A 24,205-nucleotide genomic window follows, 5' to 3' on the forward strand; every position below is an offset into this window, starting at 1 on the left:
TCACTACAAGATCCGTTCATAACCCACCATCTGGATCCGCACATCCCCTTCCTCCCTCCATTTCGACGAGACCTCCTCGCCCACCCACCCGGACACCTCCTCCTCGCTCGCCATCCTCCATTTCCCGCCGGCTGAAAGCTCCTCATCTACCGGGAAGAAGGTATCACACTCAAACTCCGTCCCATCCACCCTCTCCACATTCGTCATCACAATTCGCACCGGTTGTGTCTCGCTCATCCGCAACGCAGAGGCATATATCTCCGCCCCACCAATCACAAATACATTCCCCAGTCTCCCCTCCGCCCCGTAACCACTCTCCAGACTCGCTAGCGCGTCCTCAAGCCCCGTACTCACGAGAGCATCTGTCTGCGCCTGCGCCTGCTCTTGCTTCTGATCATGCTTCTGAGCTTGCGCCTGCGCCTGCTCAGCAGCAACAGCAGCAGCCTTCGCCCTCTTCACCTCCAACTCCCTCATTATCCGTTCCCGAACAGAGCCAGTTGCATCCCTCGTAATCACGACATTAATGCGCTTCGCGAGCGGGCGGAGGTGCGATGGCAGCGAGTCGTAGGTCTTGCGGCCCATGACAATCGCGTTGATGGTTCCGGGGCGAGGGGCCCGTGATGTCGCGCGCGCAAAGAACGCCATGTCTGCTTTTATGCGCGGCCAGGGGAGGGTGCCGTGCAGGCCGATGCCCAGGCGGGTGGGGAGGTTTTCGCTTGTGCGGATTGGGGTCGTGGCCACGATGAGGGTTAGGGGTTGTGAGGGGGTGGGGGGCATTTTGCTGGTTGCTATCGTGTAAGAATTGTGGTTGTGATGGAGGGATGAGCTGGAGATGAGAGAGTGGGTGGATTGGATTGATGGGGATTGTTTGGACGTGTTGCGCGAATCGAGCTGATATGGTTGATAAGAGTTTATCGTGATTGCCCCACTAGAAGAGGTATGAAGAGTATGCTCCAGACACTAGGTTTAGTAAAGTAGAGAGCTACGGAGTATTTTAGCATCTTTTGTATTGCTGATGATTCAATGGGTATCTATAACTACAAGTTTCTATGGAACAGCCTGGAAAAACTTGACCAAACACCATACGCCAATCCCATGCAGAGCAAACCTTGCCCCAAAGTAATCACTTCGCTGGCTTCAACAGCCCACCCTCCGCAATAGCCTTCTGAATAGCCTCGGCATTACTCTCCAGCTGCTCTCTCCGTTTCACGTCCGCTTCGTCTTCCCCCAGAGTGTCAAGTTTCCCAAACAGCCAGGCCTCCTTCATTGTGCGGGTTAGGGAGAGAATATCCTCTGCTGCGCGCACCTGTCGGATACTCGCGTATCAGCATATAACACTTCGTATCCTGGTAAAGAAGCGATTTGCGCAGAAACACATACCAGTGCGGTCGACTCCACGTCAAGCTGATACGTTTCGACAGCTGTTGCTGTGTGACTTGTGTTTTCAACCTGAGATGGAGGTCAGTCGGCTCCACCGCGGATTTTGTCCTAGAGTGAACGAACGGTAGCTGTAGCCATTATATTCTCGAACCGCTGCAGTAATTGTGAGATGTCGGCATTGATGCGATCTGCATGTGACGCGATTAGTTTGGGTACTGTAGGTTCGAGACGCCAAGGGCAGGCAGGCATTGCGTTCAAAACTCACTATGTAGTGCTTTAGATGAAGGTTGAGAGTCCATTATTGAGATTCAATTAAGAATTGACGACGTAGATGTGTGAAGTCATCTGGAGAGTGTTTCTGATATTGTCCCTCACACTGATGTTGAAGGCGGGGATTATGGCGGTACAGCATTCTGCCATATCACGTATGTTTGCTCAGTTTGGATCGTTGTTTTGGATGCTAGGATGCTAGTACATATCTTTTTCACCGAGAGCTGACGGATCAGCCACATTACAAGGAAGTCATGTAATTATTTGGACAAGCTAGTAGCACTGACAGGCCTGTCACATAGCTGAGTTACGTACACAGGAAATGTGGCATAAAGTGGTGTATCTCATAGATTGCGCAGCTCTGGACGGCTCAGACTATAGTATTATGATTCGAGCACCAACTGACTGCAAGTGTCCCTCCAAATCCAGATCAAAACAAGGCAAACCCAAGGATTAGGATACTTCTGAGAGCCATTCTCCAGGAGTGCCTAAGCCAACGAGGCTATGCCGAATGGCCTCAGTAGGTTACCTTCCTTGCCATCATACTAGCGAAGCCTTTGGTTGCAGTAGGGTCATCAAGCCAGTCTACCACCCTGCAGACTTCGTTCTCAGTTGAGATGAGCTTGTAACTAGCTCCACGTATTGATTAAAGTATGAAAACAGGCTCCAAGTTTGTCGAGAATCAATTTGAAGCTACGTCTATCGGACATACTTGGACTAGTGTACATTAGCAGTATTCTTCATAGCCTTTCGGAAGAGTTTACTCACCATAAATCTTCTGTGGAAATCGGAGCGCAACAAATCCTGTCAAATGATTAGCGGCATTCAAAATCTCGAACTGACAAGTCTTACGTTGACAAACTCCTTGCCCCGTTTCTCTTCGGTCCCGCGAGCTTGATTCTTGAAGACAACGTCGTCGTCCCATCTCCGCTTGAGATTAAAGTCTTGGGGGTTGAGCAGCGGGTTGCCCTTGGCAATGTCATACTCTCGTTGCTCCTCTTCCTTTGCAGCACGTTCACGTTCCTAGAAATCGGTGAGTCTGGTAGAAACCCACACAAATGAATGAACCAACCTCTTTCTCTTTCTGCTCTAGCCTCTCCCTCTTGATTTTTTCAAGTTCCCGCATCAACTCCGCAGCTTCATCTTCGTCATCACTATACCGTGTGAGCAAGTTCCATCGCAAGCCTGGCCGGAGATGGGATATTTACCTCTCTTCTTCACTACTGTCATCTTCTGATCCATCCGAGTCCGCATCTATATCCCGAGTTTCCTCTAATATCCGCCGTCGTTTCGCTTCTGGGTCCTCTTCTGCTTCGCCTGCACCATCCGGAGGGCCCCCTTCTAATAGCCGTTTCGGCGCCGCGCTTTCAATGGCCGGTTCATTGATTGGGACTCCGTTCTTCTTGGCAAAGTGAGCCGCCTCAGCCTGGAGAAGCTCGGCTCGTAGGTCGCGTTGTCGGACTTCGGTTTCACTTCCTTGCCCTAATTGACTGGGAATAGTCAGATGGAGTGTCCTCAGCTGATAACGCGTTAACCTACCGAGTTTTGAGGTGCGTATATGCGGGCAAAAGTCGTTGATGATAAGCCGGTCCACGAAGGGCCTCTTTCCCTTGCGCCTATAACCGTGGTGAGCTCCGCTCGAGGATGGGGATAGTTAGGATGAGCACGTACGGGATCGAAAGTGGGTCTGTGAGCTATAATCAAGTCAGCACATTATTTCTGCAACGTCACATTCAGCTTCCTCCTACCTGTAGTCATGATGGGCTGTCACGGATGGCCTGTTGTATGTTTTCTGCTCAATGATCTAAGGCTTGTCGGAGGATGATAATGTCGATGTTGCGGCCTCAGGCTGCAAGCTGAATCAGCCGGTTTCACCGCCTTCGGCATACTACGGATATGATTGGCTCATCTGGAAGATTGATGATCCGCTGCATTCAATGACGCTGCTGAATCCAGAAATTTCCTAAAAAGTCCGTCTTGATCGACCCCGTCGGGGCCAAGTCCGCTTCCGCAACCATGAACAAAGAAGCACCGCTCTCCATTGCTGAGCGCGACTTCATCCTCAATGCTCTGCGCGAGGATGTGAGACTGGATGGTCGCCACGCTGACCAGCTTCGTCCTCTGACTGTCACATTCGGGGATGAGTACGGGCATGTGAAGGTGCAGCTGGGCAAGACGAGGTGGGTTCTGTGCATACGATTCGGCGTCGTATCTGAAGTAGACTGACCTTCCTATAGTCTCATCGTGCGCATATCTTCAGAAGTAACAAAACCTCGCGATGACCGTCCCTTTGATGGCATCTTCACAATTGCCCTAGAGCTTACGGCTATGGGCTCGCCAGCTTGGGACAATGGACGGTATGGCTGCTACCATGTGTCGAGCGGCGCATTCAGCTAACGCACATACTCATCAGACAAGGAGATCTCGAAGCCTACGTCTCGCACGTCCTTGACAGACTGGTGCGGCATTCGAACGCTTTAGACACCGAGTCACTGTGCATCCTCAAGGGAGTCAGTTGCTGGAGCATCCGCGCCGACGTCCACGTCACCGACTACGATGGCAACCTCATTGACGCCGCGTGTGTTGGAGTGATGGCTGGACTACAGCACTTCCGTCGTCCGGATGCGGTTGTCAAGGATGGACAGGTGATTGTCTACGGGTTAGACGAGCGGGTACCGGTTCCCTTGAATATTACGCACAAGCCTCTTTCAGTTACCTTTCACACCTTTGATGAAGGCAAACGGGTCATCCTCGATGCGACTCGGAAAGAAGAGCAAGCCTCGGAAGCGGACGTTGTCTTTGGCATGAATAATGCCGGAGATGTGTGTTTCGTTTCCAAGTTTTCCGGCTCCCCCGTGGATGCCTTAGTATTTGTGTCAAAGTCATCGGTTGCTCTTGAGAAGGTCAAGGAGATCAATGCGATTATTGACAAAGCCCTGCAAGCCGATTCGGCTAAAAGGTCAAAGAACGGAATGGTGGAAGAATCAAGGGCGGAGAATGACCGGTGACTCGATGCTCATGCGCATAACAACGACGAAAGGCAACATGGTAATGATACCAAGGATGTGATGTAATATAGAGCTCCATAATGATGTTTATTAGTCTCAATTGAAGTCTTCCCAGTCTATCGCTAGTCTACAGTATTACACGTGTACAGAAAGTCTCGGTCGATCTAGAAAGCGAAATCACATCATGGCTTTAGGCGAGACGTCCGCAGCCCCTGTCAATCATGTCGAGAAAAATCAGAATCGGATCGACTTTTGAAGACGAAAGGATCATTCTTAGGCCTCAGCTTTACCCTGAGTGGGCCGGTGGACGCGCATCCTCATTTGGCGCAGGAACAAAACGGCTGCTGGAGGAGGTAAAAGCGTAAATCGAAAGAGAGGGGGAAAAAAAAAGAGAAAGAAAAGAAAGGAAAACAAGCGACCCTCAGGGGAATGATTATCTCAACCAATTCGAATCCTTGATAACCTCTCTATCAAGCCTCTTAGCTTTTCAGGAACATTGAGTTCCGTGTCTCTGTTGTTGACTATTTATAAAGCCAGCTAACTAACTTATCCTTGGTGAACCACGGCCGAGTGTCAGCACCGCCCAGTGGAATCCGCAACAGCCAACCAGCCAACGTCGTTTCGCCGCCCATCTCAAAACACCTTCCTAGGCATTCAAGAATAGTCTACCATTTGCTACTTGCTGTCCTTATTCGCATCTTCCAGCTCTTCATAATTTGCCTCATCCGATCGGTTCTTCCTTTCAATCCCGATCAAACCCCCTTGCGCAACCTCGTGGCCGTTGTTGTCAACCAAATTACCCAGCCACTCCCCACTCACTCTTCCCCGAGTCTTCGGTCAATGCTTCAGGGACACAACATCCTTGTGACGGAGGAGTTTACCCGCATCAAGCATCATGGCCAGCGGTAGGCCTCCAGGTCTCCATCCAGCCGCTGGCCGCGATGAGGACCTGATGCAGATGGAGGATTCGACTCCCATATATAGTACGGGGCAGCGCCCGCCGGTCAACGACGACAACCTGTTGCGACAGTACAATATTGACGATTCCGATCAGCCTCAACCGCGTCCCTCAGTCTCCTACGATAATTTTGTTGGCGGGCGGGCACCGCCAGCTGCTGGAGCCCATGCATCGACCTCTGCGCATCCTCCGGCCCAACCGGGGGCATATCTCAGCGATCCTTACTCCGGAGCGGAGGTGTCTCGAACGTATTCGCAAACTTCCGGCCTGAGCAACTATCAACGGTATTCGGTCGACGAGTTTGACGATGACCGGGATATGCATGGGTACTATAACATGGATGACGACGACCATATGGCGTCGCCCCATCGCGTACGGCAGGCGAAGGACAGGAATAGTATTTTAGGTTTGGGAGGCGGCCTGATGGGGAGAGCGAAGCACATGCTTGGAATGGGACCTGAGTACTCGGAGATGGATCTCCCGCTGACGGAGGCCGGGGCTAGAGCCGCGCGGGTGGAAAGCGTTGAAGGCGACGAGACGGCTGCGCCTAGGGCGCAGAAAAAGTCCAGAAAGTCGGACTTCAAATTCGGTTTTGGTCGGGGGAAGGTCGACCCGTCGACACTTGGTCCGCGTATGATTACGCTCAACAACCCGCCTGCCAATGCTGTTCACAAATTCGTCGACAACCATGTGTCCACGGCCAAGTACAACATCGTCACCTTCGTCCCGAAGTTCCTATTCGAGCAGTTTTCGAAATACGCCAACCTGTTTTTCTTGTTCACCGCCGTGCTGCAGCAGATCCCCAGTGTGTCCCCGACGAATCGTTACACCACTATTGTGCCTCTGTTGATTGTGTTGTTGGTTTCTGCGATCAAGGAACTGGTGGAAGATTTCAAGCGAAGAAACTCGGACAAGTCGCTCAACCACTCCAAAACCCAGGTTCTAAAGGGCTCGGCTTTCCATGAAACGAAATGGGTCGATGTGGCCGTCGGCGACATCGTCCGTGTCGAATCCGAGCAGCCCTTTCCGGCCGACTTGGTGCTTCTAGCCTCTTCTGAGCCCGAAGGTCTCTGCTACATTGAGACTGCCAACCTGGACGGGGAGACCAATCTAAAGATCAAGCAGGCAATCCCCGAGACCGCGCATCTGGTCAGCCCCGCTGACCTGAGCCGCTTGAGTGGGCGCATCCGGTCGGAGCAACCCAACAGCAGTCTTTACACCTATGAAGCGACTCTTACAATGCACGCTGGAGGGGGCGAAAAGGAGCTTCCGTTGGCGCCAGATCAGCTGCTCCTTCGAGGAGCAACCCTGCGTAACACTCCCTGGATTCATGGTATAGTCGTCTTTACGGGTCACGAAACGAAACTGATGCGCAACGCAACCGCTACCCCGATCAAGCGGACGGCTGTCGAGCGGATGGTGAACGTCCAGATTTTGATGCTGGTCAGCATTCTCGTGTCTCTCAGCGTGGTCAGCTCCGTCGGGGACCTCATCATTCGACAAACCCAGGCCAAGAAGCTTGTCTATCTCTACTACGGCAGTACGAGTCCGGTCAAGCAATTCGTGCTCGACATCTTCACGTACTGGGTTCTCTACTCCAACCTTGTTCCCATCTCTCTCTTTGTTACCATCGAAATTGTAAAGTATGCACAGGCATTCTTGATCAATTCTGACCTTGATATTTACTACGACAAGACCGACACTCCCGCCACCTGCAGGACGTCTTCGCTTGTCGAAGAGCTCGGACAGATTGAGTATATCTTCTCCGATAAGACCGGAACCTTGACGTGCAACCAGATGGAATTCAAGCAGTGTAGCATCTACGGTGTGCAGTATGGTGACGAAGTACCTGAAGACCGCCGAGCTACGGCTGACGACGGCGCCGAAGCCGGAATCTACGACTTCAAGAAGCTCAGGGAGAACTTGCAGTCTCATCCATCCGCTGAAGCCATACATCACTTCCTCACTCTTCTAGCGACCTGCCATACAGTCATTCCCGAAAGAAATGCGGCAGACCCCGACAAGATCAAGTACCAGGCCGCCTCTCCTGATGAGGGTGCCTTGGTAGAGGGTGCCGCCGTGCTGGGCTATCGCTTCACCAACAGAAGGCCACGATCCGTCTTGTTCACCACAAATGGTCAAGAGTACGAGTATGAATTGCTCGCGGTCTGCGAGTTCAATTCGACAAGAAAACGGATGTCGACCATTTTCCGCTGTCCGGATGGGAAGATTCGCATCTACACCAAAGGTGCGGACACTGTTATTCTCGAACGATTGGGGCCCGATAACACTATTGTGGAAGCAACTCTGCAGCATCTCGAGGAGTATGCGTCCGAGGGTCTTCGGACACTGTGCCTCGCAATGCGTGAGATCCCAGAAGAAGAATATCAGCAGTGGATACAGATCTATGAGAAGGCTGCAACAACAGTCGGAGGCAATCGTGCCGATGAGCTTGACAAAGCTGCAGAGCTGATTGAGAAGGACTTTTATCTCCTTGGTGCTACGGCTATTGAGGATCGACTGCAGGATGGCGTCCCTGACACCATCCACACACTGCAAACGGCTGGAATCAAGATCTGGGTCTTGACCGGTGACCGACAAGAAACAGCAATCAACATCGGCATGTCGTGCAAGCTTATCTCAGAAGACATGACGCTACTGATTGTCAACGAGGATAATGCTCAAGCCACCCGGGATAACCTGACCAAGAAGCTACAGGCTGTTCAGAGCCAGGGCACATCTGGCGAGATCGAGGCTCTTGCTCTCATCATTGATGGTCGGTCATTGACATTTGCGCTCGAGAAGGACATGGAGAAATTGTTCTTGGATCTGGCGGTCCTGTGTAAAGCGGTGGTTTGCTGGTAAGTCCTTACTTTCACCTTTTAGTCAATTTATGATGCTGACTCGTTCATAGTCGTGTATCCCCTCTTCAGAAGGCTTTGGTCGTCAAGCTGGTCAAGCGACATCTCAAGTCTCTGCTTCTGGCCATCGGCGACGGCGCCAACGATGTTTCTATGATCCAGGCGGCCCATGTCGGTGTTGGTATCAGTGGTGTCGAAGGTCTTCAGGCTGCCCGGTCCGCGGACGTTTCTATTGCCCAATTCCGTTATCTCCGAAAGCTACTTCTTGTCCACGGTGCATGGAGTTATCACCGTATCAGTCGAGTCATTTTATACTCATTTTACAAGAATATCGCCCTTTACATGACTCAGTTCTGGGTAAGCAACCGTGTGCAGACGCTTTGTTATCTTGTACTGACTGAAATAGTACTCGTTCCAAAATGCTTTCTCGGGTGAAGTTATTTACGAATCCTGGACCCTCTCCTTCTACAACGTTTTCTTCACTGTGCTCCCTCCGTTTGTCATGGGAATCTGTGACCAGTTCATCTCTGCCCGTCTGCTGGACCGCTATCCGCAGCTATACCAGCTTGGGCAGAAGGGATTGTTTTTCAAGAGACACAGCTTCTGGTCGTGGATTGCCAACGGGTTCTACCACTCGCTGCTGCTTTACATCGTCTCTCAGCTGATCTTCCTCTGGGATCTACCACAAGGAGACGGTAAGGTGGCGGGCCACTGGGTTTGGGGCTCCGCCTTGTATACAGCAGTCCTGGCCACTGTCCTGGGAAAAGCGGCATTGATCACCAACATCTGGACCAAGTATCACTTTATTGCCATCCCCGGATCCATGGTCATCTGGCTCGTTTTCCTTCCGGCATATGGTTATGCGGCACCGGCGATCGGTTTCTCCACCGAGTACTATGGCACGATCCCCCGGATCTTCACCTCACCCGTCTTCTACCTGATGGCCGTCGTCCTGCCCTGCATTTGCCTTCTCCGCGATTACGCCTGGAAATACGCCAAGCGGATGTACTACCCGCAACACTACCACCACGTGCAAGAGATCCAAAAGTACAACGTGCAGGACTACCGGCCTCGCATGGAGCAGTTCCAGAAGGCGATCCGTAAAGTGCGACAAGTACAGCGCATGCGGAAACAACGCGGCTACGCGTTCAGCCAGGCCGATGAAGGCGGGCAGATGAGAGTCGTCAATGCTTATGATACCACGAGAGGAAGAGGGAGATACGGCGAAATGACCAGTTCGAGGACACTGGTTTGATATGATTTGCTTCTTTCTGTTTCTATAGCTCCATCTCTTGTCCATTGCGCCATACTGCTCCGTATCTGTGTATTATTTACTTGGACTTTGCAGTCCTCGCTATGTTTGTTTCTCTTCTCCACGAGTTAATGTGAAAAATCGTGTCATGATTGGAGGTTAGCGATGTGAACAGATGCTTAACACTACCGTTGAATATCTGTTTCTTTGGATAATACGAATATGATGTCCAGTAACTGACATATATGTACATGTGCCCTTTGATGTAACAGACATCTGGATATAGTGACGGAAGATCATCGCGTACATCTCTCCTGCGGAGGCCTCCAACCTACCCCCAACCCCTCAAGCACCAACCTCTCCCTCTCCTCCCAGGTCTCCCCGCCGCGCTCCAGATCAATCACCTGCCCGCCGCTCGTCCGCTCCCTCACCCCGCTCGAGTCGAACTTCCACCCGTGCGCCTTCTTCGCGTACCGCCGCAGATCCCGCTCGAAGGTCGTATCGCCCGACCAGCCCAGCACGGCGCACCCGACCGTCCGCCACGGCGAGATGATGATGTCCACCCGGCGGTGGACGTTGGGGTTGCGTTTTCTGCGCTGTCTTTCTCCTTCCTCTGGGGTGTCTCCGTCACCCTCGGCGGGCGTCTCGCCATCGTCATCGAAATGCGGATCCTGCCAGACGACAAGCGCTTTGTCCAGCGTGTCAAAGTGTCTGCCCGTATCATCCCCGCGGAAAGGGAGAGGCTGCTGCTCGCGGTTGGAGGTAGTCATGTGCAGGGCGAGGGTATGCGTGATCCAGCCCTCTGCTTCAAGACTCGCAACAAGATCCACAACAAGGTTCTTGGTGACGGACTCGTCGCGGTGCGAGAGGACGAGGTCGACGTCGCCGCTCAGCTCCTTGCCGCGCCGGTAGCCGCCAACGATGATGCACTCGACGCCGCGGCCGTCGTAGGACGCGTGCGGGCGGACGCGGTTAGCGTGCTGGGTGATGGTGGCGGCGATGGCCTCCGTCTCCGGGCGGGGCACGCCCTGCAGGAACTCGTCGTAGTATTTCAGGCCGATCTGCTGCACGCGGGACAGGCTATCCCAGCCGTGCTCGATGATGTCGTCGAGGTCGCGCCACTGGCGCTTGTAGTAGAAGTCGCGGGCGGTTTTGGCGCCCACGCCCCAGATGTTCCAGAAGAGGTGGAGGGTTTTGAGGACGGGGTCGGTGTCGAGGGCGTCGGCGGCGGCGAGCGTGCCGTGCTCGCTGGCTTTAAATTCGGCGAAGAGGGCGGCGATCTTGGAGTCGCAGCCTGGGAGGATGAGGATCTCGGACGGCCGTCGGATCTGGTACGGGTAGGCAGCGAGCGAGGCGATCGAGGTGCTGTAGGCGCGGACGCCGATCTCGTCGAGCGTGAGCTCGCGGATCTTGCGGATTTTGATCAGCTGCGTGATGAACGCCTCGTTGGGCGGGTGGAGCGGTGCGGACCGCATGCAGGCGTACATGACGCCGTTCTTGACCCAGTCCGGGGGTGGAGGCAGGGGGACGGCTTCGTCGTGCTCGGATGTCGTTTGTCGGTATAGCTTGGGCGGGTGGCCCTGGCTTGATGGGCCGTCGTGCGGTTCTCGTGAGCGACGGGATGCGAACCGACTGGTGGGAGGAGGTCCAGCTGCCGGCCTGGCCATGGCATCTTGCTTCGCCCGTTCCAGGATTCCTTTCGACGTGTCCGCGCTTGCTTCAGACGCAGGCTGCGCGGTCCTGCGGCCGCGATAAACTACAAACGAGTCCAAGGGCACGAGCGTGCCGGTCCTCAACACTTCAGTGAACCAGTCCAGCTTGACCACCGTCACCACATCCGCCTGCTCATGGTCCTCCAAGGCAGTAGCCACCGAAGACGTCAGCGACGGCGTCGAGGCCACAGACGCCGTATCGGGAGATACCGACCTCGGCCGGCGCAGATGGCCCCGCGTATCATGCAAGCTCCGCATCCCATCTTCCTCATCTTCTGTCTCTGTACCGAGGTCAATATCCTCTAGCTGCGCCGCAGGCTGTTTACCCGGCTGAACCACGTCAACCCGCCGCCTCTTCACAGGCGGCTCAGGGCTCGTCCGCAAAGGAGCAGAGCCAGAGACAGAGGCAGAGACCTCCTCGGTCCAGATCCCTCTAGACCGCAGCTCCAAAGCCGCTCGCTTCTTCTGGCCGATCCGTCCAAGAACGAGCCGTGCTTCGGAAACATCGTACGTCAAGCGCGCGCCGCGCTTTACGAGGTCCTCTTCGATTTGGTGCAGAGCGTCCAGCTCGAGGTGCGTGGAGAGGACGAAGATGGGTGGCAGGGAGGAAAAGTCGAGTCCGTCAGGGCTCTCGTTTAGGTCATGTTTCAGCGAGGAAGATGTCGTGATATCGGACATGGCGCGGGGTTATATCCATTGCTTTGTTATATCTGACAATTATGCGATCACTGGCTCGTTTCAACTGGTGATAGTAATAGTAAGCAAGAAGCCAATATATGGTGGTATATATGCAATACTATAAGGAAGTATGTAGTAGGGGCACGGTAGCGTTAGTGAGTCTCATATGTGCATGTGGCGCGACTTCAGTTTGAGTCTGACTCCATCAAGAAATTATGTTGGTACCCATTTGGAGTGCGAGCCTGTGAGTAGATGCGCCTCAAATACCCAGGTCAAGACTCATGTTACATATTGTCGCAAGCTGGGGATGATGATGGAGTCTCCCCGCGTTTGGCAAATCAGCTGACGTCACGCTGATGCCTCAGGCATGTAGGTACATTACTTGATCTACTCCAGTCGAACCGGTTTCACAGTATCAATATCCCAAGGTGGCTTTTATTGTTTAGTGCAGAGAGGTAATTCAAGAGCTGTAATCATGATGTCTATATTGTAGTTCGAGCCGACTGGATTAACCAAGAAATCAGTCGGTCTATGGCTGCGCCATCACCTGCGATGTCGCGCCCTTGCCTACAGCCCCGTAACCGACAATAGAGGTAGGGACATTGCTCTCCTCATTCAGAACAGCTCTTTCACCTTCAGCAGGAGGCAGCTCGTCCCGAGATTCCGAGCCTTCTTCATCCGCCCCAGCGCTCTTCCCATGCCGCTTCGCGATCCACCGCCGCCAGGGCTTGTAAAGCACCACGCTGAGAACACCGACGATGAGAAAGCATCCGCAAATTCCTCCGCCAATGATATCGTAGTAGTCACCTGCTGTCTGTACGCCGTCCCAGAATCTGCCGGTGGGGTTGGCGACGTTCAACACAAGGGTGAGGAGCTGGATGACGCCGATGACGATGGCGACGACGACTGTCAGGAAAGTGAGCACGATGGAGTAGTACAGGAAGGCGACGGGGTCGCGGTGGTTCTGGGACGGTTCGATCTCATGGTCCTCGCCGAGGATCAGGGGCGTCTCGGACGAGGTGCTGTCGCGTTTGGGAGGGAGGAAGTTGGCGGCGGGTTGGATGTAGAGTGAGAGCATCAGGGCTCCGTCGGTTGTGTCCAAGAGACACATTCCAGCTATAGTCGTTAGTTGCGAATCTTCATGTAGACTAACGCAAACGTACCGGTGAAAAGAATAGGAAAGATCAGAATGACCCAAAAGTCCGTGCCGCGAGCGGCCTCTACAGACGAGATCCCAAGCAGGGCTATCTCGGAGGAGGTGTCGAAGCCAAGACCGAAGAGGATACCCAAGGGGTACATCTTCCAAGGTCTAACCGCGAATCAGTTGATCGTTTGTACATGTGATGGGATACCACAAACCGATTGATCAACTTGAACATGCGCTTGAGCACACTGAACAGCACACCCCCGCCCTCAATCTTCCACGCCTCATCCTCCTGCCCTTCAGGAAGATTCAGCACCTTCTGCATCTGCGTGTAGAGCTTGTACAGAATGTAAAAGTTCATCAGTCCCAGCAGGATCAGGAACGCGGCGCTGACCGAGGTCCCGATTATCCCGCCGACAGTGCTGAAGCTGTCGAAGCGCGACGATACTGCCGCAGCGGTAGCCGCTACGACGATGGATGTGATGATGACAATGCTGGTCCCGTCAGAGCAGGGCTTGAGCTGATGCATTGGAACGAGACCTACGTTGAGTGTCCGAGGGAGAAGAATGTCCCAACGGTGACGGGCTGCTGGCCGGTTGCCAGTAATCTCCGGGTCATCAAGTCAATTGCCTGGATAAGTTAGTAGCTGCCGAGTTTACAGACTGCTTCGATCTTACTGATATATGATCGGCGTCAAACGCATGGCGCAGGCCCAATGTATACGCCAGAACCGCATTCGAGACTAGTGAGCTGTGCTGGTCAGTACACGCACTTGGTCCTTGTCCTTGTCACAAGACCTACGGATAGTATCTCTGTACCAGGTTAGCCAGTAGATCTCTAGTAGGGGAGTGAGGCCCAGTCGACATACCAACACAATCGCAGCAGCAATCCACACGACAACGTTCATGAACGCAACAAACAGGATGATTGCAATCGCTGGCAAAGGGATCTTGCGGATCCCCGGCAGCCGACGATGCGAGCGCTCTGCCCGACGAAGAAGTGTTTCGGCAGTCCATTTGCTCTTCGTTTCGCTGGTCGTGTCGTCTGCGAGCGATGCGTCGACGACCATGGGCGTAGACTCCCGCATGATTGATCTTCAATATAGAAACCTGATGGTGGCTGTATTTTTCTGCCAGTGTATCTCTGTATGCCTTCTTCACCACTATCTTCTAGAGTAGAATGACGAAAGGTGAAAAACCTAACGACAATGACGATTTCCAGCGCAATGGAGGAGGGGAAATGATAAGAGAGTGATAAGGATCGTGGGGTCGTGGTATCCTCACTTCTGGCGACTGGTCCTCCACCTCTTCTGCAGCAGGATGCAGATCAGATCAGTCATATGCAATTCGGCAGGGTCTTTGCTTCTTTCTGGGAAGTTTGCTGGCAAGGTCGATGACACTCGCTGGTGATTCGACTCCTGCTTTATCCATATTCCAGTGGTGGCCGTCAACTGGTCAACTGGTCGACTCCTCCCACTTTATTCGCGAATGCGAGGTCGGGGACGAAATTATCTCCTCATCGAATAACAAATTTCGAACCCAAGTTATCTATCTACTGACTATCTAGATGCTAGTCTACTAGATAATACTTGATTTGTTCTAGCTATTCAGGTTGGCCGTCTATCTCCACCGCACCCCACCAGCGATAGGCAAACTAAATTCGGAGAGCGCCGATGTGATTGTTCGACTCCTGTAGCACTCAAGATAGATGGTAGCTTACTCTTGGTGATAGATATCAATAGAAGGAAAGCCATCTCTTCATTTTATGATTCATTTTTATATACAGTATTGCGGTTTTGGCATAAGACATAGATATACACGTCTGACTCAATCTCTTGAGTCAGAGCAGCTTCATAACAGTGACAGTCAGGCATTCTCGGCCTGTCTGCAGAATACTTTGATTCTGCCATTGACATGTCAATGTGACTGTGGGTGGAGTTTCTCCACTCCAGACAGTGCATGATGATACTCTTATAGCTGTAGAGGCTATAGATCGTTCATGACTTCTTGGCCGGTTCGCTGAGCTGATGAAGTCTCCGCCGGCCGGAAAATGCGGATTGATGAGATCCTTTTGGATGATATCCCGAGCTGTCAGCCTACGTCTGCAGGCCCGCCCTGGAGTCATGCGTTGGAGGTATAGTAACTGAAGTTCTGAGTTGTGGTGCTCACGCGGCAGCAAGCACAGTCGGCGACGGCGTCCACTTGGTCACGGTCGGGTTGAGCTGACGGATACCGGAGCCGACAAACATGTTCCACTCGCTTCGGGTAATGGGTGTAACATCAGAGGCCGAGAGAGGCGTCTTGGGTCCCTTCTTCGCCGAAGCCGGTCTGCAGGTCGGCGGCGTAGGCTGTCTGCGCGGACGGACGGGGCGAATGGGCGATTTCCGCGAATACTCAGGCTTGGGCCGCGGCGGCAGGACGATGCCCTCCTGGTTGTATTCTTTCTTGTAGGCGTTTGCCACACGCGTCAGGAGGTCATCGCGGACATCGAGCTGTTCGTATACGCGGTGGAAGAACGCCTTGCTGAAGGGACGGCCCTGGAAGTCGCGGATGGTGCGGTGGAGGAGATGCACGCAGGAGGAGACATAGGGCTCTTCGGCGCCGTTGTCGCGGTTCGACAGGATGCAGAGGCGGCGCTTGAAGGTGTAGATGCGGTCGACATTGAGGAGAGTCAGTCCCTCGCGGCTGAAGACGACTTCGTTCTGCAGGATGGATTGCTGGATCAGGTATTCGTTGGCCTGGCGCTCATACTGGCTGCGTGCCAGGGCATCGGTCCAGCTCTGGCCTAGAGAGAATTTCTTGGCCCCCTTGGCGACGATGCGGCATACCGTGCGCCAGCACTGAGGGTCGAGTTGTGCGATGGGGATGACCATGAGATCGGACGGTTGCCCTGTGGGGTAAGGCTTTCCCCGGCCGACGAGCAGGGTGACGTGCATCATCTTTTGTTGGAGCTTGGAGGAGATGTAGTCCAGAGCAGGGATGATGGAAGGCGTGACCGTTTCGCAATCGAAGTTGAAGCCGGGAGACAGAGGCGAGGAGATCATATCGGTAGTGAGGCTGCGGGTGGGAGAGTTGGGGACATAGATGCCCGTCGGGCGAGGCAAACGAAGAACACCCATGATAGCAGTTCAGTCAATCAAGGTTTCTCGTTCTAGAGAAAGCTGAGAAGGAAGACTTCTTCTCTGCCAGCAGTAGGGACAGTGCCCGAGGACGAGGACTGGGATAATAAATGCTCCCCCGAGCAAAAGAGGGGAATGACACCATCACAATCAGCACAAATAACAACACCCCAAATTAACACTGCATTCATCCGGCAAGTGATCTATTTTGGTATTTCTATTGATAGTAAAATAATCCATTCCCTGCGTCCATTTCGTATCCCGACAGATGGGAACCCAATAACGCTCTGGATAAAAATATCCTTAAGCGCCGACCATTCCCCTCCGCCAATGGAAGAGCATCACAGCAGCCTTATGCAGGTGACGGCACAATCCATCGCATAATGGATGGTGACGAGAGCTCGAAGGGAATCTTCCTGCCCGTGTTGTGGAAATTAACTGCATTTCCTCCTTGCCGGTCATCCAGAGCAGTCAGCCTGAGGCTGCTCGTCAACCAACACTCAGGCTGTACCTCCATTGGTGATATCACTGCTACCAACACAGAGTCATCTGCGGGGTTGCAAGGCTGGCAAGCTGCTGCAGGAAACTATTGATTTCGAGCGGTAGAGGTGTTGGTCTGAGAGGAGGATGGCCGCTGGCGTACGCCATTGCTGGTGATGGCTTGTCCATGTGGCACTGTGTGTCAACGACGAGTGCTTCCTTGCTTGTGAATTACCGCCTTCAAAGGGACTATTGGATCTGTGCAGGTGGCTTCATTGTTGGGTTGGATGTTGGTGGGATGGGATTGGGATGTAGTTGATGAGATGAAGCCTGGTCATAATTGTCCTGTTGGCTGTGATGGCAACTGGCAAGTTCTCGTTCTTATCAAGTGTCAACTGGCAACTCGCGGGGTCAGATGCTATCGCTATGTTGGTGCTGAGCAACTAGCATTCTCATCTACCAACATGAAATCACCTCAAAGACCTGGATGTCGAGTTCAACGACTCCTTGAAGCATACATAATCAGACAACTTCTAACCATGGTGAACCTCTTCTACAGCTGGCTCCCCCTAGTGGAGTCTACTCTCAGTAATGCCTGTAATACAAGATGACGAACTAGATAGGAACTGCCTTGAGCCTGATCGTTGTTGGGAAATGATAAGACCTCCAGCATCATTGATCCACCATCAGCATATCTGTCGAGGGTGTACTCCGTAGTGTGTACACAGTCCGTAAGGATCAGTCAATGTTCCGCAAGCCCCTATCTACACCGAAGCTCAGCCGAGACGAGACCGTTTGGATAGCAAGAATTTTTCTCCTGCTGTCAGCCACACACGGCTCCCTGGCGGCCTGGCCAGGAACCGTACCGTCCATACGACCACCGAGTTCTACCACGGACACAACCACGGAGGACTCGGATGACGAGAAAAATTTTCGAACGGACATCCCGTCCCTAGAGTTGTGGCAGAGAGTATTAATCATTTCGATATCCAACAGTCAAGATAAGATTCCCCGCTTCAAGAGTCTGGGGAATTTTTATTACCTAAAAGTCGGCATTGAGTGACATTGCGTTACGTACGGAATTGCTGAGCTGTATCCACTGTCCCTGATCAGGGTGCACTGTCCGCGATCTAGGCGAGATATCGAATTCTGAACTTGGATGTTGAGGACTGCATGCTGATTTCACCGTGAATACTCCGATAGGTGCTTGGATGCACAGGCTCGAGGGCGCAAGACAGGAGCAGGAGAGTTTCTGGGCAAGATATCATTTGTGCCCGTAGAGAAATATTCCGCTATGTGCCAAGGGTGCCGAGCCTGTGGCTGGCAAGGGACCGAAGGTACTCCGGAGAAAATAGGTAGTCTTCTAGAATACGGACGGGAATTGGAGTTGGGACAGTATGGCATCCGTATGTGGCTCTGCTTCTGGCCCAAATCTCAGCAGGGAGACTCACATACGGTACAGCCAACAGCCTGTGATAAGGTTGAGTAAACCACAGTGTTTGATTGGACAAAATGGCACGCAGATAACACTTCGATAAGCAATCTTGGCACTGACTTGTTCACTGCCTTCTACATAAGGCATCCAGGCAATCCAGCGTCCAGACACCTGATGGAAGATATCGGAATAGTTGCATAATAACCTCGGGCAGGATCACTTCTCCGCACGGAACTACTGCTGAAACCTTCAACTTAAGGTTCTTTTTTCTCTAAATAATCTCTCACTTGGCCCCCGAGTTCTCTAAAATCCCGCAAAGCTTGGGCACAATGTCTCGCAACTCAGAACTCACGTGGCTTATCACTGGCTTATCAGGGCAATAAAGCCAAGGCCGCCAAGAGTGGGCCTCAGGCAGAGCGGGGCTTGTTCCATGTTCGCTTTGCTTCGGCGTCTGGAGACGATACCCAGGACACACTGAGCACAAAGGTGGTTTTTATTACTGATGATTTGACAGTCATCATATGACACTGATTTTCTCTTTTCTTGGGGAATCTGTGGTCGAGTGGGATTCTTATAATCATTCCGTATGTCCGTGTGCAGGGTGTCGTGCTCAGGCTGGCAATGTAACCTCAGAACGCCTCGATGGAATCAGCAGACGGCGATTGTTACCGATTCGAAAGATGCCTTGACTAATACGAACCAAATAGTGTTGAGCCTAATCACTGGAGACCTGAAAAAACGTCTTCCCCAGGTGATGAGCAGCTTGGATCTAAGGGCGCCTCGTGTCTGGGCGCTTTTGCCAAGCCAGTCCACTTGTTCCTGGGCTTGCTGACGGGTCTTTTCCTTGCCCCAGGAGGCGCAGACAAGACCAGAGAACCAGACAGAAAACGACGAGTTCGTCTTTCCCGGCCTTTCCTTCTTGCTGCTGATTGGATTGTGTGGCAATTAGGCTGGAAACGCTAGGCTGAATGGTGTACACGGGCAGCATGGCTATCATCGTCCAGGACGTGAGGGGATTCTCCACGCGAGATGTCTCTCTCGGTAACTACTAACTAATTTACTAATTCACTAATCTACTTCAAGAGATACTGACCTATCATCGGTCATTCTCATCCTGTCATTTAATAAGATATATAATCATTCATTGGTCCCCCCCGTTGTCGCTTATCTTTTCTGGGGTTGCTTTCCAGAAGTCGAGGACGGCATCTTCTTTTTTTCTTGGGTAGCTTCTATTCACCTGCCACTTTCCTCTTTTCCTCCTCCTTCTCATCCCCTTCTCTTCTCTCTTCTCCGTCTGCATCTTTTTCTTCTCTTTCTCCTTCTTCATCGCATCTTCCATCGTAATCGCATTCACTGCGTTCTTTCTTCCCCACAATCTTTCTGAAGAATCAGTGAACTTCCCCCCAACCACAGTTCATCGGCCTCAATTTCACCCATAGAACACACACGGGGATGGGGTACAGAGAAGAAGGCGTCTCTTCGGAGATGCCTGTCAAGCATGAAATGTCCAACGATGTCAAAGCGGCTGAGGAGGGTGTGATGGAGTCTCAACACCATGTCGACCTTCATCGGGGTCTCAAGTCGCGTCACATCACCATGATTGGTAGGCCGACTATGGCAACGTGTAAATAATCTGTACTCAAGCTGACATTCACAGCCATTGGTGGTGCTATTGGTACTGGTCTCATCATCGGAACTGGAGGTGCTCTTGCAAAGTAAGTCTTTCTTCCTCGAAATCATTTTTGGCGTGACATAGGCTGACATGATTCTTCAGGGCTGGCGTACGTTGTCCTCATATACGTGAAATTTTACATCAACAACAACTAACTAACTGTCACAGCCCGGTTCTATCCTCATCTCTTACTCTTTCGTCGGCTTCATCGTCTATCTGGTCATGTGTGGTCTTGGAGAAATGGCCACCTGGTTGCCCATGCCCTCCGGTTTCACTGGTTATGCTGTCCGTTTCTGTGACCCTGCTCTTGGATTCGCCATTGGTTGGACGTATGTCAATCTATCATTGTTTACCGTCAAGACTGCGGCGCTGACACCATGACCACTACAGGTATTGGTTCAAGTATATTATTGTCACACCGAACCAGTTAACGGCCGGCGCGCTGGTCATATCATTCTGGATCGATACCGCACGAGTGAATGCAGGCGTGTGGATCACAGTCTTCCTGGTGTTGATTATCTCCATCAACTACTTTGGTATCCGGTTCTTCGGTGAATTCGAGTTCTGGCTGTCCTCCTTCAAAGTGGTCGTCATCGTCGGCCTGATTTTGCTCTCCTTCATTCTGATGCTGGGCGGCGGCCCCGATCATGACCGCAAGGGCTTCCGGTACTGGAAGGAGCCCGGTGCGTTCAACTGGTATATCGAGGATTCGGCCGCGGGTCGTTTCTATGCCTTCTGGGCGACCATGGTGTCGGCCACGTTCGCTTACCTGGGTACCGAACTGGTCGGCGTGACTGTCGGCGAGGCCGAGAACCCACGCAAGACGATCCCGCGCGCCATCAAGCTCACCTTCTACCGGATTCTCTTCTTTTATGTGATCAGCGTTCTGCTCGTCGGCACCCTGGTCCCTTACGACTCCAAAAGCCTGGTCTTCGCGACCAAGAAGGCTAGCTCCGCAGCTGCCTCCCCCTTCGTCGTCGCCATCGAGCTGGCCGGCATTCGCATCCTTCCCCACATTCTCAACGGCTGCATCCTCCTCTTCGTCTTCTCCGCCGCTAACTCGGATCTGTACATCGCCACTCGGACTATTTACGGTCTCGCGCGCGAGGGCAAAGCGCCCGCCATCTTCGCCCGCACCGACCGCCGCGGTGTCCCCATCTACGCCCTCGCCATCTCCGCCTGCTTCGCCTGCCTGGCCTACATGAACGTCTCCAGTGACTCCAAGACCGTCTTCAAATACTTTGTGGATCTGGTCACCATCTTTGGCCTCCTCACCTGGATCTCCCTGCTCATCACTCACATCTACTTCATTCGCGCCCGCAAAGCCCAGCACGTCCCTGAGTCCGACCTCGTCTACAAAGCCCCCTTCGGCGCCGCAGGCTCCTACTTCGCCCTCGTCTTCTGCTGCCTCATTGCCCTCACAAAGAGCTACGACGTCTTCGTCCATAGTGCCACCTATGGCGACTTCAACTACAAGGGCTTCATCACCGCGTACCTGGGTATCCCCGTCTACCTGTGCCTCATCTTCGGGTACAAGCTCTTCACTCGCTGCAAGGGCGTCAAGCCCGAGGAGGCGGATCTGTGGTCAGGCAAGGACGAGATCGACCGCGAGGAGGCGGAGTACCTGGCTCGCAAGGCGATGGAAGAAACAACCCACAAGCGTGGGAACTGGTTCTATCAGACGTTTGTGGCGTGGTTGTTCTAGACTCCGGTGTCTCCGTTATTTATTTTTCTTTTTGCGAATATGCTTTTTGGATGTGATACGAGCTAGGGCGGTCCTGGCTCACAATGCTATTATGAAATCATGACTCGCCGACATGTACATAACATAACCATCGATGAATTACATGGATCTGTCAATGGAATTGTGCCCGGGGTAATGCCGTATGACAAGTTACAATAATCATGATTCATTACCGTCGTTGGTACATAACGACAATGCGAGGTATAAAATATACGTAAGGTAGAATTTTACACGGCAGAAACAGACAGAAGGAAAAAAAAAATTATCGCCGTCGAAACTCGGTTCGTGCTTCCTCAACCCACTCCGTTTCCTCATCATCGACACCCGCTTGCAGGACTTGCTGCGTGGCTGACGCTGGCTCCTCGCCTTGGGATACAGGAGCATCTTCAGGCTCCGTGCGCTGCAGCTCCGCGTCCCAGTCGAGATTTACGTTATGTGCAAGATCCCCGACGAGGAACTTCCCAAACGTCAGAACGACATTGAAGATCTCCTTGCCGGTCGGCACGATGTACTCGGACGGCAGGAGGAAGCCGTAGCTCCCGCGGTCGCGCAGTTTGATCTGGTAGGCGTAGTCCGTGTGCAGCTGGTGGTAGAACCAGTCCAGGGCGCTGCCGCCTGAGCTGCCGCCGGTGGGAAAAAGGGGTTTCTTGGGTGGGCTGTTACGGCTCCGGCTCTGGTCGTCCGAGTCAGCGGTGATGGTGCCTTCGCAGGCGGAGGTGACGTCGTAGATTTCGTGGGTGGTCAGGCGGATGACTTTTGCGAGACCCATGCCTAGCTCTTCAAGGCTCTCGAGCGTGGGCGGGATGGACGAGCAGGAAAATGAGAAGGGGTAGAGGATCTGTTGGGAGTAGGAGTGGAGGTCGAGGAAGCCGACGATCTTGGCGTTGTTGGTTTGTGTCTCGTTGAGGGCCCACTGCGCCAGTTGGTGGGCTTCTATGCCTTCGAAGGGCTCGGTGCCGGCGTAGTTCTCCGAGCAGGGGTTCGACCGTGTGCGCTCGCCGTCCCATTGGAATTCCCAGGCGCGGTCGAGGTCGATGCCTGGGCAGAAATGCAGGCTCGTGGGCTGGCGGTTCTTGCGCCAGAGGCGATCGGATTCCCAGGTGTAGACGTAGCCGTCTGGGTTCAGCGTGGGCACAAAGACCCAGTCGAAGTCTTCTAGGAGGCGGGTCACTTCCTGCGATTTGCCATATCGGGTGATGAGGCTATACGCGACATAGGTTACGGTTGAGGTACTGATCCATTCTCGTGCATGGCTGCCACCGACGACGACGATGGTCTTGCGAGGGTAGGGCTCGGCCGTCTGGCCGCGGGTCCCGAGTCGAAGGGCCGGGATTTCCCGCCCTTCGTAGGACACCCCGACATTGATCATCTGGACGTGAGATGAGAACATCGAAGCCATCAGCCGCATCCAGGGGACGATAACCGACAGAGGCTGATAGTCGCGGAAAAACAGATCTCCAAACTGAGTTGACTGGCGCACCGACGGGATGAATCCAGGCTGGTCCTCAAATCCAACAGGTCGTCGAGTCGGGTAAGTTGCGTAAATTATTTCAGCCAGGTTATCAATAAGGGGGGTGTAGGCGGTCCGAAGCGAATCAGGCAACAGGCCCAGTAGTGAGGGTATCTATCAGTCAAACAATCAATAATGAGCGCGGGGACAAGCGCTGGCAGGAGTGGGCATATACGTACAACTTCCTGAGCTAATCGGATATCCACAAATTCAGATGTGGAAGTCCAGACGTCCAGAAAGAGGACATCAGCTGCTTCCGCCAATGCCTCTGCCTCTTCGGCATTGCGCAGATGGAAACGAACGACGACATCGCTGCCATAGCGAGTAAGCGATCGGGAAGGAGAGCGGCTGCGCGGGGAATCTTTAACGGAGCAATGATGGGAGGAATCTTTGGAGATGCCCCAGATGGACTCGATGACCCAATCTCGGACTCGAATCCATGGTCGTCTGGAGTCAGTAGCAGATCGTGATGATAACAACTGGATAGGTTCAACGGGCGGCGGAGGTGTGATACTGGAGCCTGCGGGGACGGCGGATACCAGACCCAGCGAGGCGACCAGGAGGAGGAGAACAGAGAGCAGGAGACGCATGTCTATAGAAGGATATGGCGACAACTATGCTGTCATTGTTTCTGTCGGATCGCTCGAACACTAGAGGTGTAATGAAGACGGATCAGGATGGAGGAGTGCCGATATTGGGCGAATGGTGGACGCCTTGTTGATGCCTCAGGCAGAGAAAATTCAGATCTTAGCCATCTTGCCTGATTAGGAATGGTGTATTGTATTTGCCTGGTTTGGGCAATATCAGGACATACGGAGCCTGCGGAGGTAAGTTCCGAGTCAGCCTTAGAAAATCCTGTATGATCGCCCGAATACTTTGAGTATGGTAGATGTGGTCAATCTGCAATTGTGTATCTACTAGAATCTGGCGGCTCTTTTCTGAAGAGGCTACCTCTGGTAGGCTGTTCCCTGGGGTGACGGCGG

The 24,205-nt window shown here is 53.1% G+C and overlaps 10 protein-coding genes across 10 annotated transcripts; 3 read left to right on the plus strand and 7 right to left on the minus strand.

Annotated features, from left to right (window-relative positions):
- Positions 1-3: 3 nt before the first annotated feature.
- Positions 4-777, minus strand: ALT_4138 (dihydrofolate reductase; the record flags this gene model as incomplete). Its single annotated transcript, XM_033558255.2, has 1 exon — positions 4-777. One exon carries the CDS (start codon positions 775-777, stop codon positions 4-6), a length of 774 nt encoding a protein of 257 aa, XP_033414146.2.
- A 346-nt stretch (positions 778-1,123) lies between these two features.
- Positions 1,124-1,679, minus strand: ALT_4139 (RNA polymerase II mediator complex head subunit MED22; the record flags this gene model as incomplete). The annotated part of the gene is made up of 4 exons (XM_033558254.2): positions 1,124-1,306; positions 1,381-1,449; positions 1,504-1,568; positions 1,646-1,679. The coding sequence occupies 4 exons, from the start codon at positions 1,677-1,679 to the stop codon at positions 1,124-1,126; spliced, it is 351 nt and encodes a 116-aa protein (XP_033414145.1).
- Positions 1,680-2,349: 670 nt separating this feature from the next.
- Positions 2,350-3,408, minus strand: ALT_4140 (spliceosome-associated CWC15 family protein; the record flags this gene model as incomplete). Its single annotated transcript, XM_033558253.2, has 8 exons — positions 2,350-2,367; positions 2,419-2,454; positions 2,503-2,673; positions 2,723-2,804; positions 2,859-3,140; positions 3,190-3,266; positions 3,322-3,344; positions 3,399-3,408. The coding sequence occupies 8 exons, from the start codon at positions 3,406-3,408 to the stop codon at positions 2,350-2,352; spliced, it is 699 nt and encodes a 232-aa protein (XP_033414144.2).
- Positions 3,409-3,666: 258 nt separating this feature from the next.
- ALT_4141 (exosome non-catalytic core subunit RRP45) lies at positions 3,667-4,658 on the plus strand (the record flags this gene model as incomplete). The annotated part of the gene is made up of 3 exons (XM_033558252.2): positions 3,667-3,830; positions 3,888-4,007; positions 4,064-4,658. 3 exons carry the CDS (start codon positions 3,667-3,669, stop codon positions 4,656-4,658), a joined length of 879 nt encoding a protein of 292 aa, XP_033414143.2.
- Positions 4,659-5,553: 895 nt separating this feature from the next.
- ALT_4142 (aminophospholipid-translocating P4-type ATPase DRS2) lies at positions 5,554-9,732 on the plus strand (the record flags this gene model as incomplete). Its single annotated transcript, XM_033558251.2, has 3 exons — positions 5,554-8,477; positions 8,531-8,834; positions 8,884-9,732. The coding sequence occupies 3 exons, from the start codon at positions 5,554-5,556 to the stop codon at positions 9,730-9,732; spliced, it is 4,077 nt and encodes a 1,358-aa protein (XP_033414142.1).
- Positions 9,733-10,025: 293 nt separating this feature from the next.
- Positions 10,026-12,119, minus strand: ALT_4143 (type-X family DNA polymerase; the record flags this gene model as incomplete). The annotated part of the gene is made up of 1 exon (XM_033558250.1): positions 10,026-12,119. One exon carries the CDS (start codon positions 12,117-12,119, stop codon positions 10,026-10,028), a length of 2,094 nt encoding a protein of 697 aa, XP_033414141.1.
- A 529-nt stretch (positions 12,120-12,648) lies between these two features.
- Positions 12,649-14,350, minus strand: ALT_4144 (HoxN/HupN/NixA family nickel/cobalt transporter; the record flags this gene model as incomplete). Its single annotated transcript, XM_033558249.2, has 7 exons — positions 12,649-13,235; positions 13,283-13,428; positions 13,479-13,757; positions 13,808-13,893; positions 13,941-14,013; positions 14,065-14,075; positions 14,132-14,350. 7 exons carry the CDS (start codon positions 14,348-14,350, stop codon positions 12,649-12,651), a joined length of 1,401 nt encoding a protein of 466 aa, XP_033414140.1.
- Positions 14,351-15,427: 1,077 nt separating this feature from the next.
- On the minus strand, positions 15,428-16,381 carry ALT_4145 (uncharacterized protein; the record flags this gene model as incomplete). The annotated part of the gene is made up of 1 exon (XM_033558248.1): positions 15,428-16,381. One exon carries the CDS (start codon positions 16,379-16,381, stop codon positions 15,428-15,430), a length of 954 nt encoding a protein of 317 aa, XP_033414139.1.
- A 3,367-nt stretch (positions 16,382-19,748) lies between these two features.
- ALT_4146 (dicarboxylic amino acid permease agtA) lies at positions 19,749-21,673 on the plus strand (the record flags this gene model as incomplete). Its single annotated transcript, XM_033558247.2, has 5 exons — positions 19,749-19,899; positions 19,954-20,011; positions 20,071-20,077; positions 20,137-20,297; positions 20,359-21,673. The coding sequence occupies 5 exons, from the start codon at positions 19,749-19,751 to the stop codon at positions 21,671-21,673; spliced, it is 1,692 nt and encodes a 563-aa protein (XP_033414138.1).
- Positions 21,674-21,974: 301 nt separating this feature from the next.
- On the minus strand, positions 21,975-23,812 carry ALT_4147 (M14 family metallopeptidase; the record flags this gene model as incomplete). Its single annotated transcript, XM_033558246.1, has 2 exons — positions 21,975-23,336; positions 23,402-23,812. 2 exons carry the CDS (start codon positions 23,810-23,812, stop codon positions 21,975-21,977), a joined length of 1,773 nt encoding a protein of 590 aa, XP_033414137.1.
- Between the last annotated feature and the right edge of the window lie 393 nt (positions 23,813-24,205).

This window comes from Aspergillus lentulus (assembly GCF_001445615.1).
Source record: "Aspergillus lentulus DNA, contig: Alt08, strain: IFM 54703, whole genome shotgun sequence".
NCBI classification, from domain to species: domain Eukaryota; kingdom Fungi; phylum Ascomycota; class Eurotiomycetes; order Eurotiales; family Aspergillaceae; genus Aspergillus; species Aspergillus lentulus.